Source organism: Apium graveolens, chromosome 11 (genome assembly GCF_009905375.1).
Source record: "Apium graveolens cultivar Ventura chromosome 11, ASM990537v1, whole genome shotgun sequence".
Taxonomy (NCBI): Eukaryota; Viridiplantae; Streptophyta; class Magnoliopsida; order Apiales; family Apiaceae; genus Apium; species Apium graveolens.
In genome coordinates, this window is record NC_133657.1 from 13,424,623 (window position 1) to 13,444,180 (window position 19,558).

Sequence of the window (19,558 nt, forward strand, 5' to 3'; positions counted from 1 at the left end):
GGCGCTGGTTTAGAGAAACCCAACCCGGACTTTTATCAGGGCTGTTTTTGAACTGGAAAATTTTCCTGAAAACGGCAACGGAAGTAGGGACATTGTGCTTGGCACATTGTGACAGATAGCACAGGATGAGCCTCCAAGAATTAGGGGGAGTTGGCAAGGGCTGATGCCCACATCAGCCAGTAATAGAGGAATGAACGGATGAAAAGGGAGTCTGATACCTGCCCTTAGAGTATCCCTATATACGCATAAGGCGTCCTTCTTCCACTGACAGGCCCTATCGGCCGGACCTGCAAGAACCAGCTTAAAAGGTTCCTTGATTTTGAAGCAGCTGCTCAACTTTTCCAGCTCCTTGGGATCCCGCAAAGCACTAATATGGTCGTGCGCGTCCAGATGCGCATTAGACGGGTACTCATCCCCTCGAGTGTTGATCATGTCGATTAAAGAAGTATACCTTGATCGAATAGGGAATTCGTTGGACTTTCTAGCCACGTTCATTTTGGCCAAGCGAGTCATTTTCTTGTCAGCCATCTGAAAAGGGGGGGCACATAGTCATGTTATCCTAAAAAAAAAAGGGCACATAATGGAAAAGAAAACACAAGAAGTAAATGGAGGGATTTTACCTGAAGAAGCGCTCCTAAAAAAGGCTTTGAGCTCCGACTTGCTGTTATTACTCTGAGAAACTTAGCAGGTGGAGAAAGAGGAAAAACTTAGAAATGAGAAAGTGAGCAGAAGTAGCCTCTCCTTACTCCTTTATATAAGAGGAAAAGGGAAGTTGAAGGGACGAAAGCCCATTAAGAAAAGAGGCCCAAAGAAAAAAGCCCAGAAAAATGGAATATTCCAGAATAATTCCAAGGAATTCTAGAGAATTCCAAATCAATAAAGAGGCCCAATAAGATTTAAGGCCCAATAAAGAGGCCCAATAAGATTTAAGGCCCAATAAAGAGGCCCAATAAGATTAAAGGCCCAATAAAGAGGCCCGCTAAAATAAGGCCCAATAAAGAAGGCTAGGCCCAAATCCAATTAGGATTTGGAAAATATAATAACCTAAATTCTAGCCCTAAAAGTTGTAAGGCCCAATGAATTTTGCTAGTGGAAGACCAGAATTCAAGTCGAATTCCAGGTCGTGAATCCTGCCCGAAATCTTTCGAGCAAGCACCCGAAAATAACGGGAAAAAAGACCAGGATTCAGGTCGAATTCTAGGTCGTGAATCCTGCCCGAAATCTTTCGAGCAGGCACCCGAAAATAACGGGTAAAAAAGACTAGGATTCAGGTCGAATTCCAGGTCGTGAATCCTGCCCGAATTTTTTCGACTAGAAACACGAAAACAACGGAAATAACAGGACTGGATTGAGGTCGAAGCTTCGACCAGGAATGAGGTCGAAATAAACCAAGTATTTTTCAAGAATGGGGTTTAAAACCTAGACTAAAACCCAGGTCAAAAATTGACTAGGATCCTGGTCGAAAACCAGGTCGTGAATCCTGGTCGAAATCCTAGTCGAAAAGTTCAAAACCAGGAATTGAAAAGAGGGGTAAGTTTTCGACCTAGATCCAGGTTGAAAGTTCGACTAGGATCCTGGTCGAATTCCAGGTCGTGGATCCTAGTCGAACTCCTTCGACCAGGATTGCAAGACTGACCCATATTTTCGACTAGGATCCAGGTCGAAATTTCGACTAGGATCCTGGTCGAAAAAGGGCTGAAAATCTGAAAAATCCCAGAAAAATAAGGATAAATTCCAGAAATTAAAGGAAAAAATCCAGAAAATTAAGAAAAAATCACGGAGTCAAGGGAAAAAATTCCTGGAAATTAAGATAATTCCTGAATAAAGGGAATAAAAGTAAATCGTTGTAAACGTGTAAGTCGCTCCACACTTTACACAAAATGATACCCAGTAAGGGAATAAGTGAACTTAACTTTCGTGAAATCTTATACGGTTTCTCAAAAGTTGGGGGGCAAATGATAGGGATGAATAAATCCTGATTGCATAATTAGTTATTACAGTTTGGGCTCCAAGGCCCAATAAGAAGATGTATGACATTCAGACCAGAAAGGTTAACATGTTGATCAGACCTGATGGACCGGATCAGGCCTGATGAGACAAAGAAGGCCCAAAAACCCTGATTATTTATTAAATTCGTAATTAATAAATAAGGGAGAAAAACATCTATTAAGATAAGTCCTAGTGGGGATATAAATCCTTGTAGATTGGCCTCAAGGGGACCTAAAAGGATAAGGAATCAGTTTCCTACTATCTAGGACTCCAAAGTCCATTCTAATTATGAGACTTGCCCACCAAGTCTCCTATACCAAGTCCAATTCAAGGACTTCCAACATCTATATAAGGGGTCTCACCCCACAACCAAGAACTACGTTTTTTGGCTTGATTCTCTAATTCACAGAGATAAGTAGGCATCTTGTAAAGGGAGAGTTAAGCTACGAAATACGAGAGCAATCATTAAAGGCCTTGAGCTCACCTACCTTAGTAATAAATACAGCAATTATATATATTAGTTTTTTATCCATAACAATAACTAACTAAATTAATTAATCAATTAATATTTAAATTAATTGACTAATTAAATAATTAATTATCAACTAAAATTAATTAATTAAATAATTTGGATTTATTTTTGAATTAAAAATAAATTTTCATAAATAAAAAAAATAATTTTTAAAATTAAAAATAAAGAATTTTGGGAATTTAAAATATTTAAATACATTTTCTGAAAATTATAACATAGAAATATGATTTTTGTAAGTTTTTAAAATTGCAGGGGTTTAAATGTAAATATGAGAAAAGAACGATGGCTAAACTGCAATTTACCATTATCTTCCTCCCTACTTCGCCGGCGACGGTCGGGGAAGCCATTAGCGGCGACCCCCGCCGTACGAAGCTTTTCCGGTGACCGAATAATAACCCAGAAATCAACCAAATACACAAGACACGGTCTTATCGATACCAGGAATTCATCTGCAACCTTAATTTAGTCGAATAGCTTACGAATCAACCGGAAAATCAAGAACTCTGGTGGCGGTTCAAAATTTTGACGAACCCAAATCGGACACAAACATCAACATATTATACACGAATAGACTCACAAGACAATGATCTATAACTATACATCAACCAATTCAATCAACAAACTCTTAAATTAAAATACCCAAATTCGAATTAAACCCTAATTTACGAAATTAATAATTTACCTATCGTTTAAATGATTTGATGGCATAAACAGAAAGAGCATGAAAATCTGAACATTTTGGTTACTCATACTTCAAATTCTGAAGTCTGCATCACCCTCAAATTCGGATTTGATTCTCAGAACTTTTCAAGAACACCAAAAACACATATTCAAATAATTTTCAGAAAATCAAACCTTAATTTCTATATGATATTGAACTCTATTTTTGAAGTATAATATACCAAATCGACCAGAAAAACATGCTCTACAACATGGAAGCATCAAATCACATCAACAACATCAAGAACAAATTTTCATAATTTAATTATCAAATAATTCGAATATAAATAAATAAATAAGAAAATTACCATGATTTCTGGGCATAAACTGATGATTGATTCAGAAAGAAGATTTTGAGAGCTTCGTTTTGATATGCTGCACGCCCGAATCGGAGTTCGATAACGCCTTCGTTCGTGTGTTTGATTCTCGGGAACGTATCGGTTTCTCAGGTTTTTCTCTGTATTTACGGTATTTTAACTGGTTGCAAATGAATAAACGGAATAAAAGAAATAAGAAATAGGCTATTTATATTTATGAAATATTGGATCGTTTTGGATCGTTTTGGATCGTTAAATTAGTTGCTTAGCCGCTAAATAACTACAAAAACGATACAATTCAATACCAGAATTGGATAATTATCAAAACCGAGCTTTTCATAAAACACCATATACGAAAATAATGTAAAAATATCCCGTCTCTCGAGAATACGGGTTTTTGTCGATTACCGAAATGATTATCGTATCGAAAATATTGCGCCGGGCCACACACGGGTCAAACCGTAATCCGGATCGAAAAAGTCAAAACACGGAAAATGTCCGGAATTACCAGATTAAGTTAGGGAGGAGTTTTCGGAAGAGTTTCGGGTTATAAAAACGCAAAAACGGTTGAGGTTGGACGATTCCCGGCTTTATAAAACAATTTTGGTAATTATTCAGAAAATAATTAATAATACATAAATCAATATAAAATCATCTAACAGTCCAAAAATTACCAAAAAAATATCACAATTATCTATATTTTATTCTGGACATATAAAAATTAAAATACTCAAATAATATCACATCTAAACACCCAAACATCAATTCCACTTATCAGATAATACACCAAAATTCACATAAAATCACATAAACAATTCCAAATAATTATAAAAATAATATCTGAAAATATGGGATATTACAGTGGCCCTCCTCTCCAGCTCCCTCACCTCGGCCATCCGAGCCTCCATGTCCCTGACCTTATCCTCGACGGCAGCAGCCCAAGGAGCAGCCTGCGAAAACACAAGGCAAAATGTCATACGAAAGAGAAAGAAACCTACCGAATGATAAGAACAAGTAAAAATAAAGTACATACCGGGGACAAGAAGGATGGAAGCTCCGTGTAGGCCTCGGTAGCAGAAGCCGAAGCGAAGGTCGGAAGATCGACTGGAAGCTGGAGGCCATGGCATCAGTCTGAAGCCACCTCCTTAGTGGATTGCCGGGCCAGGTATACAATATGGTCGGATGTTAGCACACTCCACCCTGGGAGATAGGACTGCACGACCCCCTCCCGGCTCCGGGTCCGCTTTGAAGGGTTCCCCTCTCCCATATACTCCAGGTAGTCCCCTTCCTCGGCCTCAGAAGCCGCACGAGACTGGCGGGGCGGCGAAGCCCTCTCCTCCGTCTCCTCCGAAGGATCCGGCATAGCCCTTTGTTTGGCGGCCCTCTTCTTCTCCGCCTCCTCGGCAGCCCTCCTCTCAGCCGCCTTGGCCTTCTTCCTCTCTATCAAGGCCTCTCTTGAAGACACTGAAATGTAAGCAGGATGCAAGTCAGCCCAAGCATATATAACAGAATGCATAAAAATGACAAATAATTATACAGGTGATGGAACAAAACTAATAAAAGAAATAACGAAGGAAGAAGTTTTGTTACCCCCACCCCACAAGCTGAAGAGCTAGTCCTTGTCCCGAAACTCTTCAGAACCCAACTTCTTCACACGGACCCCACAAGCAGCGAGGCATTCACATCGCGCCAAACCGACATGGGAGATAACCGCGGACCACTCACAGAACACCAATGAGTGTAAGTGGTCTTATTGCTCGAGTTGGTCGCCGTCCAATCAGCTCGCCCTGCTCGCCGAGCGATGGTGTAAAAACCGGGACTCTTCGGGTTCTTCCGAAAGTCGTAATGATACCAGAACAGACGAGTGTTGGGTGCGATCCCGGCGTGAAGGCATCTGTTCTGGAAGCAGTTAATATGGATGAACCCATTTGGGTCCATCTATCCGAGGGTGATGCCCATCTGGAAGAAAAAAGGTGCTTTATCAACTTCAGCGGGGGCACCCTTAAGCCATATTTAAAGGCCGCCTCCGAGACCCCAACGACGTAGCCTCCATATCCCTCTGGCACCCTTGGAGTATCATAGATTCTTTCCTCCTCCTTCGGCGCATACAACCAACAAAACCCCCAAGGGACGGAGAAATCGTTGTACATCTGAACCACACGCCCCTTCGACAGCTCCGATCGATTGTAGCCGCCGGGTAGTCTGCGGCCGAACCGAAGAGGGCCCGCCCCGTTCGTTCTGGGCGTATAGAAGACGTCCCCGCCAAGCTGTTCGACAAAGGGTCCCAGGAATCTGGAGGGCGGTTTGCTCGGTCCATGTCCCTGTATTCGGAAACAGAGAGACATTAGTCCATGTACTCGGATTAGCCGACAAAAGAAAAAAAGATAAAAAACTGAGTACATGTACCAGGACCGAACGAACGAATAAAAGACCCGGAGGCGGCTTCCGAAGGATTTTCCTGGGACAAGCCAACCTGAAGGATGTTCTTGCCCACAAAGAATCATTCGCAAACATCTCTAACACTCCGGGACATGTTTATACCCTGGGTCGGCTCCCGGAACACGTTCTATAAGCCAAGAAACCCCGAAGGACGTTCTTGGCCAGAAAACGCCTCGCATGCCATCTTTAAACCCGCGGGGCCCCTCAAACTGGTAAAACCCAAACAAATTCCTATTACCTACCCATAAATACCCCAGCAACTGGAAATCCCCAAAACATACAACTAAATATGTTCCAAACCCAGTCACACCCCCTAAAACCAGTGCCACAAGGGCCGCATGCAAAGCCTAGTAAACTCCAAAAACTCGCATGCAAATAAAATAATGCTCGAAATAAAAAGAAACTTACTAATTTGAAGATGTTCCTGGACTGTAATGAGGTGATCTGGAAAAACGGAGTTGATGTTGCCCGTGATTGGAAAAGCTCGCCGGAGTTTGTTGTTGTGTAGAGAAAATGGAAGTGGTAAAGGTAAAAGAAAAGGCACAAATAAGCTTTATATAGGCGCCCAAAATGAATTTGGAAAGGCGACGTTTGGGGGTTTTTAAAATCAACGTCCCGGATTAAAACGGTTGAAATTCGACGGCTAAGATTGGACCGTGAAACGACATGCCAACATCTATCACTTTAATGTTCCACCAGTTCCCAAGGACGTGCCACGTGCCCGAGCGACCATCAAGGCGAAACTGAAGAGGTCGCCCCAGGGTTTCTTCGCCCCAATATGGGCCTGAACAGATGTCCATCAGACGGCCGAAGGAACGTCCGAACGACAAGGACATGTTAGCAATAGGCCCAATAAGGCCTTCTGAACTAAAGACCGTCGACAACCTCGCTATTGGGCCGAAGGGCCACCAGGCCCATAGGACAAAGGCCCGCGGAGAGTCATGGGCCAAAGCCTTCTCTCCTTCAGGACCGTTGGAACTAGGGCTGTAAACGAACCGAGTCGAGTCGAGTTTTTCGTTAACGAGTTCGAGTTCGAGTTTTTTCTTAACGAGTCGAGTCGAGTTCGAAAAGTTTAACGATCAGATTTTCATGTTCGAACTCGAGTTCGTTAACAACCGAGTCGAGTTCGAGTTGTTCACGAACTTTTCGAGTCGAGTCGAACTCGAGTCGAGTTCGAGCTGGTCATTAATTTTTTAATTTTTTTGGGTCTTTTTTCCCAATTAGAGTCCAAATAAGACCCAATCCAAATAAAATTAAATTTAAGCCCAGCGCAATTAGGAAGAAACGGGTAGAGATAGAACATGCTCATGTATATATTTAGATTTTTTTATGCATATTGCTTATCGAGTCGAGTTCGAGTCGAGTTTAACGAGTCGATTCGATCTCGAGTCAATCTCGAGTCGAGTTCGAGTCGACCACTTGTAAAACTCGGATCGACTCAATAAGCTAAACGAACATATTTTCTTATTCGAACTCGAGCCCGATTACTTAACGAGTCGAGTCGAGTAAACGAGTCGAGCCTAACGATCAACTCGGTTCGTTTACAGCCCTAGTTGGAACACAGAGGAAGCATAACGCCCCCCTTTCACTCCCTCCATAATGAGGAGTAACGTAAGCAGCAATTATGGTGAGGTTGGGTATAAAACCCCCTGGAAAAGTAAGACAAACACACACAGATTCTCACAAACACTCTGTTTTTCTTGTAGTATTTACCTCCTCTTTACAACCAGATTCTTACTCTCACACCGGAGGTGAATCCGGGGTACAAACCCTCGCATTCTCTTCACTTTCAAGTACCGGCTGAAGCCACCTTCAAGTCAGTCGAAACTTGTTCAAACACCCCAAGGAATCTGGGCGTAACAGTATGTATTTAGTATTTCAATTGTTATAAATAAAATATTTATCTTAATATGATAAATAATGATTGAGCATGTTACTTTGAACAAATATGACTAATATAACGGGATAAACTAAAATTTTAGCTAATAATTTGTATCAAGTGGAGTGTATAATATTTTCACATAATTTATATAATTATTGTGGGATTAAATATACGAACAAATGACCTAAGTTACTTATATAAGATAGTGCCAACAATGTCCTGAAGAAAAACAACACGATATAAATTGTATTTGCACTTGATCTGATATTGAAAAATTCAATTGTCTGATCTTAATTTGATTGAAATCTATAATTTTAATCGGTTGATGTAAATTAATTCCAATTAATTACCAGTGAAAGAAGTTGTTTTCTTCTTCCCGCTCAATAGAATAAAAAGTTGATGGAAACTTTTAAAGAGTGGGGAGTGTCCGTGACAATATGGGGTCGGATGAGATCCTAGAAAATCCTGGAGGTTTTGGAATCAAGAAAAGAATATTGTCACTCTCTTTTGGTTAATGAAATGAAATCACATCATTCTCCTCTTTCTTACTTGTCCAGCTTCCGCAAATTATGATATTTACGTTGGCGCATCTATCCAATCACATTACATTTTTACTGTGCTTCAAGTCAAATTATACACGATTCAATAATCATGATATTGAATTCAATAAACCACACAAAGGATTAAAGGCGAGATTGAATTGAAAACAATAAAGTATCAATTCAGTCTCAATGTATCTATCTTGGCAAGTAGGCTCGGACCCGAATGATAATTGTACGCATTATCAAGTCAACAGCGTTTGTAGAAAATGCGTGCATCGTGCGCTCTGGACATTATTATTCTTCATAAAAATTATTGGCACCATATTTAGAATGTACTTTGTTTTTAAGTTTATATTTGGACTTTGGAATCACAGAAAATTATTGAATTTTTATTCAGCCCCTCCCTGGCCATTTACTAAGAATGTTAGTCTAAGTGGTTTTCAACTATATCACCAACATCAGTAAATTTTATGCAGAATATGATACCCTATAAGACATCTCCAAAATATTATTTTAACCTCTTTTTTGTTTGATAGTTACACAGTTTATTTTTTGTTCCCCCATATTTTCTGGATTCGATTTTCACTTATTCCAAAATTTATTAGAATAGATACTCACAATAAGGTATATGATCCTAATTATTCAACGAATACTTTTGCATATCATATTATTTGGGTCATTTAACCACAACGGAGGTACTTTATAAAGGTAATACCAAGATGTATGATTATGTCTCACCAAAGTACGAATCATAGAATTATATGGTACTTAAAAGTTAAAGCTCAACCAAAGAAACCTACAATTGCTAAAACACACATTGTAAAGGAAAGAAAAGCAGAGTGTTCAAGTAACACTGTAATGAAGTTTAGAAATACATGTAACCTTTATAAACAATATAATACTCATAAATGGCAGTCCACTTGAAGGAACACACGTATCATCAAATATTCATAAAGACAATCTCAAGAAATTAAAGAAAATCCATTATAACTTTAACTTTAATAAAAACTATTTGCTCTCTTCTTTTTAGTGTGTCTGTGTTAAAATTGTCAAAGCACTAGAGAAAGTAGGAGGTGTGCCATTCCATGCCAGCGACTGGGCTGCAGATACTGTCTATTCCATGAGTTGGCTCACATTCTCATATTCTTCAACTCAAGCCAGTTAGAGTTAGTTGTATCTTGTATGTACAGTTGATTAGCACAAAATCCTCCGGTTTCCATGCATATTAGCACACTTGTTACAGATTATCAAAAGTTGATGACATTATTCTCCAAATGGAGGATATTTATTTCCATTCCCTCAAGTCTCCCACTAAGGTGAAAAGATACTAGTAGGGACTCATAAGACTTGAAAACACTAAATTACCAGTTGCTGGATTTTCATAATTGAGACAAGTACTCATCATTCAAGGCAGTAACAGACCAAAGTAATTTGTATGTCAAGTAGAGCTAGTGGAAGATGAGATTTGCTACAAAGTGCCTATTATTTCAACCAATCTCTCTTTTTGCACCCAGGAGTAATTTATATGGCAGCTCAGAAGACGGAGTGATACTGATGTTTAGAGTACAGATACAGATTAATCAAATATGAACCACTTATACTGCAAAAATTAGGACACACATAGGATGTGCTTGAATTTAAAATTTTACAGTACACTGAATGGGCTCAACGAATACCTCAATTTTTCTCATATCATTGTTCAAAATCATTGTCACTCGGTCATATTTACATGCACAGAGCACCTTATCAATGCAGTAAGCTGATTGGGCTTCAACAAATACCTTAACTTTTTTCAAGTCTATACAGCTATCGTCGTTCAAACCATCATCTTCAATTTTAAAGATGCCGTATCACCTTCCCCTTTTTTCTCTTCTTAATTGATACACTAATTGCTGAATTCTCATCCCCTTGCACGTCTCTCTGGCAGAAATTTTGTTTCAGATTAAAGACGTGTTTAACGAAACCATATTGTAATGTACACTAAGAACATAGCACTCTTATAGTAATTTATAAAAAGATATCGCACAAACAAAAGGTTCAATACAAAAATAATTACTGGACATGCAACTATGCAAGCGTGGTATATTAGAATACAACATCAAGCTAGATCCTTTGAACTGCATATATGCTAATTCTCAGATAAAGCGAAATGATAAAAGACTAGATTGATGGAGTTTTAGTAGAACGCAAGTTTTATAGGCACTAAAAAATTTCACTCAGTTTAGAGTCTTTATAGGCATGGAAGCAGTTTTTATCTTAAAATTAGAGTCCACAATTGGTAATAGAGAAGTAAAAAAACAAACTAATTGTTAATGTTTTGCTAACTGCTGCAGCTTATGTTTGCTATTTAGTGGGGAATATGCAGATGATCTTTAAGCTGAGCAATATAATGAATGTAAGATTTAGCAATTATATTATGTCATAAATTGTCGAGGAGATAGTGTAGAAATTGCATAAATGAACCAAAATTATCATGCAAGTAATTAATCCAGATCACTCAGGCTACTCGAATTATTAAACAAAAGATTTTACAAAAGACAACCTAGAAATAGATGAATTAATGTAACAAGGTCTATATATGATCAATGTCATATAACCCACACGAGCAGATTAAAATTCAGGCTCAAGAAGTGCATGTGTGGGTACATGGGTCCAAGGGATCATTTATGACAGTCTGTTACGGAATTTATGTACTGGGGCAAGGTCTGGTTCTCTTGTCTAGCAAAAGAGCAAGGCACTGATGTCTAACTATCACCGTTTGGTTGAAGTAGTAGGGATGGGGTGTTCATAAATATCACATAAAATAAATAACTGATGTTCCCACTTTACCAATTAGCTAATGCATGTAAAATGATTCATCTTGAGCTAATAAAATAAAAACTTAGCCTTACTTGTTAAACTTTACGCTATAAGAACCATTCCTAGATCCGTGGATAGGGTCACCAACAACGAATGGGGGCTGGGAAGGGTAATTTGTCAAAAGAGGGACCCCTTCAGGAATATACTCATCATCACTTTCATAACTTGCTTCATGATCAGGTCCGAGAGCTTTGAGAATTATAGCTAATAGCGTGCATAACCCCTGTTGGTTAAGAGTAGAGGCAATCAAAAATGGATGACAAGAAAGATTTACATGAAACTTTACACTTCAGAAGAATTTAAGCATTACCTTGGAATTTAAATCAGTATAGTAAATTTACCAAGTTTATTTCAGTACTTCAAATTTACTGATTATAAATTGGGTCAGTAAATCTGATATCAGTAGCTTTTGCTCTCATACATCTCTCATGACAGTGCACCTTTAAAATATCCTCTTCAAAATTACAACCAAGACATATCTATGGGATAATTTGAAATTGTTTTTTTACAAAGGTTGAAAGTGGCTCACGTGATCACCAAACAACTATGCATTACAGTCTCGTAGCCTACTATGGTATATTTTGTATTTTAAAAATGAGATTATACGTGATCGAAAAACATTTTTAATGATCAATTATGATGTTAATGGTCGTTAGCTTGTAAGGAATGTCTGGTGCCTGGAGAATTTATGTCCGGGTATTTAAGGATTCTAGTTCTTTTTCATAAATTACTAGTTATTGATGGAATTCAACTTTTTAACTTTTTTACAATACTCCTTGTCCCCGATCTTTAACTTATTAAGATTCTTCAAATCAATTTAGTAAACATCCATCCATTTATAGTTATAAACGGGATAACTTTCTGTAATTTCTTATCTATATCCACTTGAAAATTTAAATTATACATATTATAAATGATAGTCGAAATATATCCTTATAGGTAGCCAATAATTAGAACTTCAATTGCTGCCAATAGGTGGGGGCTTAGTAGTTGCAGGCCCTAAATGAAAGTGATCAAAGTCCGGTTAATTAAAGTAAAGTGCAAAACATTTTCAAAATTGAATATTCACCATATTTTGAATAAAATACTAAATTCTTCCATGAATCATGTGTTTGCATCAAATAAGTAATTTCATTCCTGCATCGAGGATATATAAAACAGGGTCCTTTTCTTTTCTTGCTAAGCTTAAAACAGGATTCTTTTAATATACTGCTAGTTAACTTCCCTGTATTCAGTTCTAGAGGACTATTCCTCCATGAGGGAGTGATATAAATTAGAGAGAAAGAAAGAGATACCTGTATGGTCATAACAAAGAAGCCAATCCATTTACACATCTTAATGTTTTCCATTATAAAATCTTTCAGGTCACCAAAGTTGCCAGTTGGGTCTTCTGGAAAGTCCTGATTTCCGGAAAAAGAGAAAATGACAAGTAAAGCGACTTTTCTAATTATTGTTTTGTACGCATATACAAGTTCAGAAACTGAAGGGAAATTTTTTAGTTGCGGGATACCTCTTCCCAGTCGCGGTCCAAGAATATTTCCAACGAAACTGCAACTTCTAGGATGAAAAACAAAAAGATGAACAATGCATACTACAGTTATTAAGGCCAACAACAAAAGCATTATTCGGATAATTCCAGGCTCGTATATCTTCAATAATGAATTGAGTGACCTAAATTTTCATAGGCAGAAATAATTTAAGTCAGTGGAAGTGCTCAAACAGAAAAGAAGAGCACATAGATGATTTTTTATTCCTTCCAAAGAGGAAATACAATATTTGACTATTTGTTGCCGGTGATAAAGAAAAAGATCCAATGAGAGGATAATTAAAACAACTTGAAATGAGAGAGTGATATTCAAAAAGTGCATTAATATTGGTTTTCATTTTTCAATACAGTGACACGAGTATGGCTAGAGAGGAAGGATACAGAATAAAGGCAACAACCATTAACAGTTTCGGCAGCAATATGACCGAAGCATGTGATCAAACACAAAGAAGCACCAACAGCAAAGAATGTATATATAAACCTACATTTTGACAGAAGCAAAAGAAATAGTGAGCAACATATTGTAAGGAATGAAGTACGCTCAAAGCATTACATAAAAGGCCGATTCGCACCCTCAGAAACTAACTACTTCAAATACAGTGGTGCTAAATAAACAAGTCATCAAACACCAAAAATCTAGAAAAATTACATGACAAGCTATATACTAAAAGTTATCAGTACAAGGCTCCACATCAGGATCAGAGTACCCATATATTCATAATGACATTGAATCGAAAAAAATTCATTACTGTTTGTGTTGTGTGTGAGAGTGTAAGAGGTAGCAAACCAGGGTAGGGGGTGATTATCAGCATGAATGTCCTTATGCCAAGCGGTAAGCATCCAGAGAGCATATAGAATGGTAGCAATAGCCAACATTCCAATCAATGAATTTGCATGCTTCAGTAACGATTTTACCCAGCTCCTCCTGCCCATTGTTTCTGGATTAAACCAAGCAAAGAATGAAATTATAATTATTTAACAATGATCCTCTAATGAACCCTGCCCCATTGGAGGTTTAAGGGTTTTTAAGTCCATCTACAGTTATGACTCTCATGTTTTCATCTTTATCTTTACTCTTTACTCCCTATTTTCTTGCCATTCCATCCGGGATTCCTGCTTTAATCCATATTTCAAAACGCAGTATTCATTTGCCATTTATTTTTTATATTTTTTTTTATCTTTTCTATTATCAACAAAATATACTAATATAATGTAAATTGCCCTAGCTTTATTTTATTCTTTTTCTAATAATACTTCAGAGTTCAGTCTCAGTATTACTGTGGGAATTAGGTTTCTACTTTCTACAATAAAAATGACAAATCTATTGATGTTTAAAAGTAAATCTGCCATTTGACATGATTTTGGCCTAACTGACATTAATCGATATATATTGAATAAATAAATACATTATCACAACTATGAACTGAAGATACCAAAAAATAAAACTATCAAGTTCTAGTATAAAACTACTGTGTTTATTTTATTTCATACAGTTGTAACACTGATAATGCGAAAACTATCAGGCCAGCTATGTTCTATCAGGTCAAAATAAAATATAGACAGCAATTTTTGTTTTTTTTACAGAGTATACAAAATGAACAAACAAGAAAACATCAGAAGTCAGAACAAAAGAAGGCATAAGACCATGCAACAACATAGGAAAAACAAAAGTCTGCCTAGTGACTTATCAGCCTCCATCACATGCCTTCTTAACCTTGGATTACTATTAGTTATTATATTATAAGAGTCTGTGTTGTATAGTGTGGTTTCTGAGATTCCAAAGAGCCTTGCATAAACCATTTCTCCCAACACCCCAACCATCGGGCTTGTGCTACTTCTGCTACTGTTGACACTGAGCATTGGTGTGGCACTGTAGCTACCTGGCATGCTATAGTAAGGCCAATGCTGATTTTGATGTCGGCGATTATGCAATTGCTGAGTCGGCTCCATAGACCGGGTAGTTCCATCAGTTTGGCTTCCGCACCTGGGACTGGAAGGTCTTTGTGGTATGACCAAACCTAGACGTGGAGGCTTGGCTTCAGAAGGTTTAGTAGTTCGGCCACGACCATAAAGTGGAACTAACGTTTCTTTTGAAACTACAGCTTTGCATACCGGGCATTGTGGTTGTTGATAGTCTAGCTTTTCAGCAGAGACACTCTGATGATGTATCCATTTGTAAATGCAAGGCCAACAGTAGAGATGGCCACAAAAGGTGACTACTGGATCTTGCACAAAATCTAAACAAATGTTGCAGTCAAAACCTCCAGTTGCACCTTGTTCAACAGTATCCTCTGTTACATAGCCAGAATTGCACTTCTGTAGGGAAGCTTCACCACTTTCACTTGAGTCACAAGTTAGGGACTCTTGAAAGTATTGTCTCGTGGCCATTTGATCCATAGTTTTAAAGTAGTCCTTATTTAATTTTTGTGCCTGAAAAGCTTAGTACGATCAGCATATTAATTAGTTAAAGAACAACATATTAATAAAATCAAATTACATTGAAGCAGCCACATAAGAGATGTCAAAAAATGGTAAAAGCCCTCATCTGTCATCTCCGTATTTAAGGTTTCCTTTTGGAGATTCACATTTCTTGATACTGCTACATGGATATATAATACACCAGACAAGTTTTAAATAAGCTCGAGCTTTGGAGATTTGCAATTCCATTTATTTGTAAAATTTATCAAGTTGCTAACTTGCTATTAACCAAGCTACTTCACTCTAAACACTTCTTTGAAATCAGGATCAGATATTAACTAATGATGGGATGTATCACTCTTACAATCAGCAAGAAGCAGATACAAAGATAAACAAAAATTAACAAATTTTCCCAGAATATAGAGATTCTATGCAACAAGGAGGCGCAAAGCAATTTAAACCACACACACAGATAAAAGGAACAAAGCTCTGTACTGCAGCAACTGCTTAAGATAAACACAAATCAACCATCAATCTATATAGAAGGTCGAAATTGGGGAATACGACCTATCCCCGCTAAGAATCGATTAACAAAAATAAACCCTCAGATTATCAGACATTCATGAAAACATTATTTTCAAATTCAATGTAGAATGATTCCATCTCCTTCCTTCAATCGGAGTCCAAATAAAATCTTCTTATGCATAAACAAGAAACTAATCTTTAATAATTTTCTAGAATGACTAACTATACGAATACATGATTGCATGTAAAGGCAAGTAAATTAAGTATTTATTTCGTGCTCCGCATACTTGATAAGACTTAAACTAATTTCGAGATCAAGAAGTGATAAAGATTCAACTTTTTTTACGAAACTTAGCGAATTTTGGGCTTCAGTTCAGTCAATTTGTGAAATCTACACAAAAAGCAGTCTAAATATTACAACTTTATGAGTTCCTTAATCAGCTAGATATTAGTCTATCAGCGGATATACGAAGGCAACTATATCCTCAAAAGTGTGAAAGAGTGTGTTTTATGAGCTTCTTTAAGATTATAAGTTGAAAACATACACGAAAATCTAAACAACACAGCATAATAATTTCTGAACTTAAACCATCTAATAGTTGTAACAATATAACGAATGCAGAATCATATTCAAAAACTAAAGATTGATAGATATGAGCATAAACAAAGAGGGATAGTACAAACCCAAATTCGAAGACGCGAGTCCGATGAATGCTCGACTGTATTGAGAGAGAGAGAGAGAGGGAGAGAGAGAGAGAGAGAGAGAGAGAGAGAGAGAGAGAGAGAGAATCAAAAGTTGCGGATAAAAGTTGCAGAAGTGGTGTGGAAACTGGAATAGAAATTGCGCAGAGAAAGTTGATTTAATATAAAGAGTCATAGACCCCATAGTTGAACTGAAAATAGTTTGTTTTTTTTTTAATTAAAATAATATTTACGCCAGTACAAATAATAATAATAAAATATTGAATAAAATATTAGGAAGATAATAAAGAGTGCTCCTGCTGCTCCGTTTGGAACGGATAAACACGTCAGAAACTGTATCCGGCGCGAGTGACTTCACCAATTATTAGGGGCCACGCTGCAAACTCACTTTAATCTTTCATTTGGTTTAGGTGAAAAAAACTTAATTAAAAGTTGAAAATCGGTATTATAAAAATAGGTAATCAGAAGATAATGGTTAAGATATCGGAAAATTAGGAATTAATCGAAGAAAAAATAAGTATTTTATATTTTTAAATTATATTAATTTTAATATACTTATTTTAGTAATAATTTATAAATTGATATATATTTATCATAATATATAATATTTAATTGAAATTCTATATTTTGCAATATATCAATAAAGAAGAATATATAAAATTAATCAGATTTCTGATCAGATTTCAAAAATCTGATCTGGTGATCTTTAAAACCATGTTGAAAATCGGAAACAATGTGTTCTTTTAATTATTTATTTTAAATTATGAGTTTTATTGAAAGAATAAATAATATCAGCCAAATGTTTCCTAATATTTTTTTATTTTTAATAAATATACATTACACAATGATAATAAATTTGTTCAAATCGATAATAACTTAAAATTTAAATTGTATTCTAATTTAAGTTAATTTGAAGTCATCACTAGGTAATAATTTGCTATTTAAATTACAATTATCAAGTAAATGACACGACTATTTATAATAGAAAAAAATCGATAATTTTATTAAAGAGAAATCAAGAAAATTTATAACTAAAATGTCCAAAAATTAAAGTTGAAACATAATGATAAAAATACAAGTTTATTTATTTACCATCATACATGTAAATAAGTTCTTATTACATCAATTTGGTGTAACTTCTACATTAAATTAGTGTAAAATTCACGCTAAAATTTAGATCATATCTAACCTCTTTACATCAAACTTCACACTAAAAATGAATCTTTTTTATTTTAAAAAAGATACAAAAGTAATTATTTATTTTGATTAAAAGATATAAGAATAATATTAAAATTTTGAAAAATTCTACAAAGTTTGTTGCAACACCAAATTTGATACTTACTTATGGCATCTCCAATGATAATTAGAAAAACTGTTAGCTAAAATATGATAAATTAAGAATTATGTAAAATTTTACCTAAGGAGAAGGTTAAACACTCCAATGATATTATGTATAATTATGATAGCAAAATTATACGTAAGAGATTTAGTGGTTAGACAAATATAGTCAACTAAACAGGATTATCTATATTTTTTGCTAAGAGCAACTATGGTTGGTTGTAATGCTTGAAATTTTACATAATCTCTAAATATTGCCACTTAGGTATCACATAAATCACACGTAAATAATTTAGCTAAGGATTTTGCACATTGGAGATGCTCTTAGCTACGGAGTGTAATCGAGCCGAGCAGAGCCGAATACTGTCAGGCTCAACTCGAGCACGATTAAAATAGTTCGGGTTCGAGTTCGATCGAGACTTTAATTTAAAGTTCGAAGCTCGGCTCGTAATAGGTTCGGTAGGCTCGAGTTCGACTTAAAATCTCGAATTAATTCACTAAATATTAACAAAAATTCAAATTATGATCGGTTCGACTCGAGTTCGGCTCGAGTTCGACTCGATAAAAATAAATAATATATAAAAAATATTAAATATTTACATAAAAATATATTTATAATAAAAAATTTAAAAAATAAAGGTTTGATTAAGCTCGCGAACCTTACGAACCGAATAATTTGAAGCAGAGCTCGGTTCAGTTAAAAATTAAAAAAGTTTGAGCGCGAGCCCGGCTCGATTATTTTCAAGCCAAATTCAAATTTTTTCCTAGTCGAGTTTGAATGGCTCACGAAAATTTTGGCTCATTTCCACCCCAACTCTTAGTTTATCAAAGTGGGCAGGATATTCGAGGAGGTCAATTACAAAAAAAATTGAAAATCTGACAACTCTATTGATCTAATGCAGACGTAGCTGAAACAGATCCCACCAGAGAATCTAATATGCCTATAAGGAACGGTTCGTTCTAAAATTCTAAAATGGTAAAATTGGATAATGATAATATAAGATACAGTTAAATCTCTTTAAATTATTAGGATCGGGTTAATAAAAAATATTATTTTAACGAGTTTATTACATTACCGGAAGTAAAAATACATTTTATTCATTATATTGAGACCGAAAAAAAATATTATTTTAACGAGATTATTACTTTATCGATTATTATTTTATCGAGATTTAAGTGAAAATGTATTCCTCTCCTAATATACTCCCTCCGTCCCGACCAATAGTTTACATTTGGTTTGGGTACGGAATTTAAGAAATATGTATAAAATAGTGAAAAAGACAAAGAAAAGTGAGTGAAATAGTGTGACTCATTGATTTTTAATGTATAAAATGAAGATAGTGGAGTAAAAGTAGTGTGAAAAGGGAAAAAAGTGGGAAAATGGTGGGACCCATTTACTATTTTTGGTAAGTTTTGAAATGTAAAGAATTGGACGGGACATCCAAAAAAACAAAGTGTAAAAAAATGGTTGGGACAGAGGGAGTAACTCTTTGCGAGAGACCGCACCTTTCATCAGGGACGGAATTAGGGACTAGAATGAGCTCCGGTTATCATCAACTGTTATCAAATTTTTATTATATTTTTAAAAAATATTAAAATAATTTAATTCTGTTCCTCTTAACAGTATTTACTAAAAAGTATCACACGTAATGATGATTCTATGAGAACTTATAAATTTCAAAAAAATACGAATTCCTTTAAACCAAATGCTTTAAATGATTTAAATCTAAGTCAAATATAGAATTTTGA

At 36.1% G+C, this 19,558-nt stretch overlaps 2 protein-coding genes across 2 annotated transcripts; both read right to left on the reverse strand.

The window, feature by feature from the left end:
- Positions 1-9,984: 9,984 nt before the first annotated feature.
- LOC141698575 (tetraspanin-19-like) lies at positions 9,985-13,995 on the reverse strand. The gene is made up of 6 exons (XM_074503296.1): positions 13,614-13,995; positions 13,208-13,307; positions 12,791-12,871; positions 12,576-12,680; positions 11,313-11,503; positions 9,985-10,341 (listed from the first exon to the last, which is right to left on the reverse strand). The coding sequence occupies exons 1-6, from the start codon at positions 13,757-13,759 to the stop codon at positions 10,272-10,274; spliced, it is 693 nt and encodes a 230-aa protein (XP_074359397.1). The 5' UTR covers positions 13,760-13,995; the 3' UTR covers positions 9,985-10,271.
- Positions 13,996-14,359: 364 nt separating this feature from the next.
- Positions 14,360-16,659, reverse strand: LOC141698642 (E3 ubiquitin-protein ligase RMA1H1-like). Its single transcript, XM_074503413.1, has 2 exons — positions 16,454-16,659; positions 14,360-15,256 (listed from the first exon to the last, which is right to left on the reverse strand). Exon 2 carries the CDS (start codon positions 15,221-15,223, stop codon positions 14,447-14,449), a length of 777 nt encoding a protein of 258 aa, XP_074359514.1. The 5' UTR covers positions 15,224-15,256; positions 16,454-16,659; the 3' UTR covers positions 14,360-14,446.
- Between the last annotated feature and the right edge of the window lie 2,899 nt (positions 16,660-19,558).

Bases quoted from the DNA above. Each gene is read 5' to 3' on its own strand.
- LOC141698575 (XM_074503296.1), bottom strand. From the start codon at position 13,759: ATGGGCAGGAGGAGCTGGGTAAAATCGTTACTGAAGCATGCAAATTCA. The intron at 12,681-12,790 runs GTATCCCGCAAC...TCCGGAAATCAG, and splicing joins TGGACCGCGACTGGGAAGAG to GACTTTCCAGAAGACCCAAC. The intron at 10,342-11,312 runs GTAAGGCTAAGT...AATTTCTGCCAG, and splicing joins TATAGCGTAAAGTTTAACAA to AGAGACGTGCAAGGGGATGA.
- LOC141698642 (XM_074503413.1), bottom strand. From the start codon at position 15,223: ATGGATCAAATGGCCACGAGACAATACTTTCAAGAGTCCCTAACTTGT.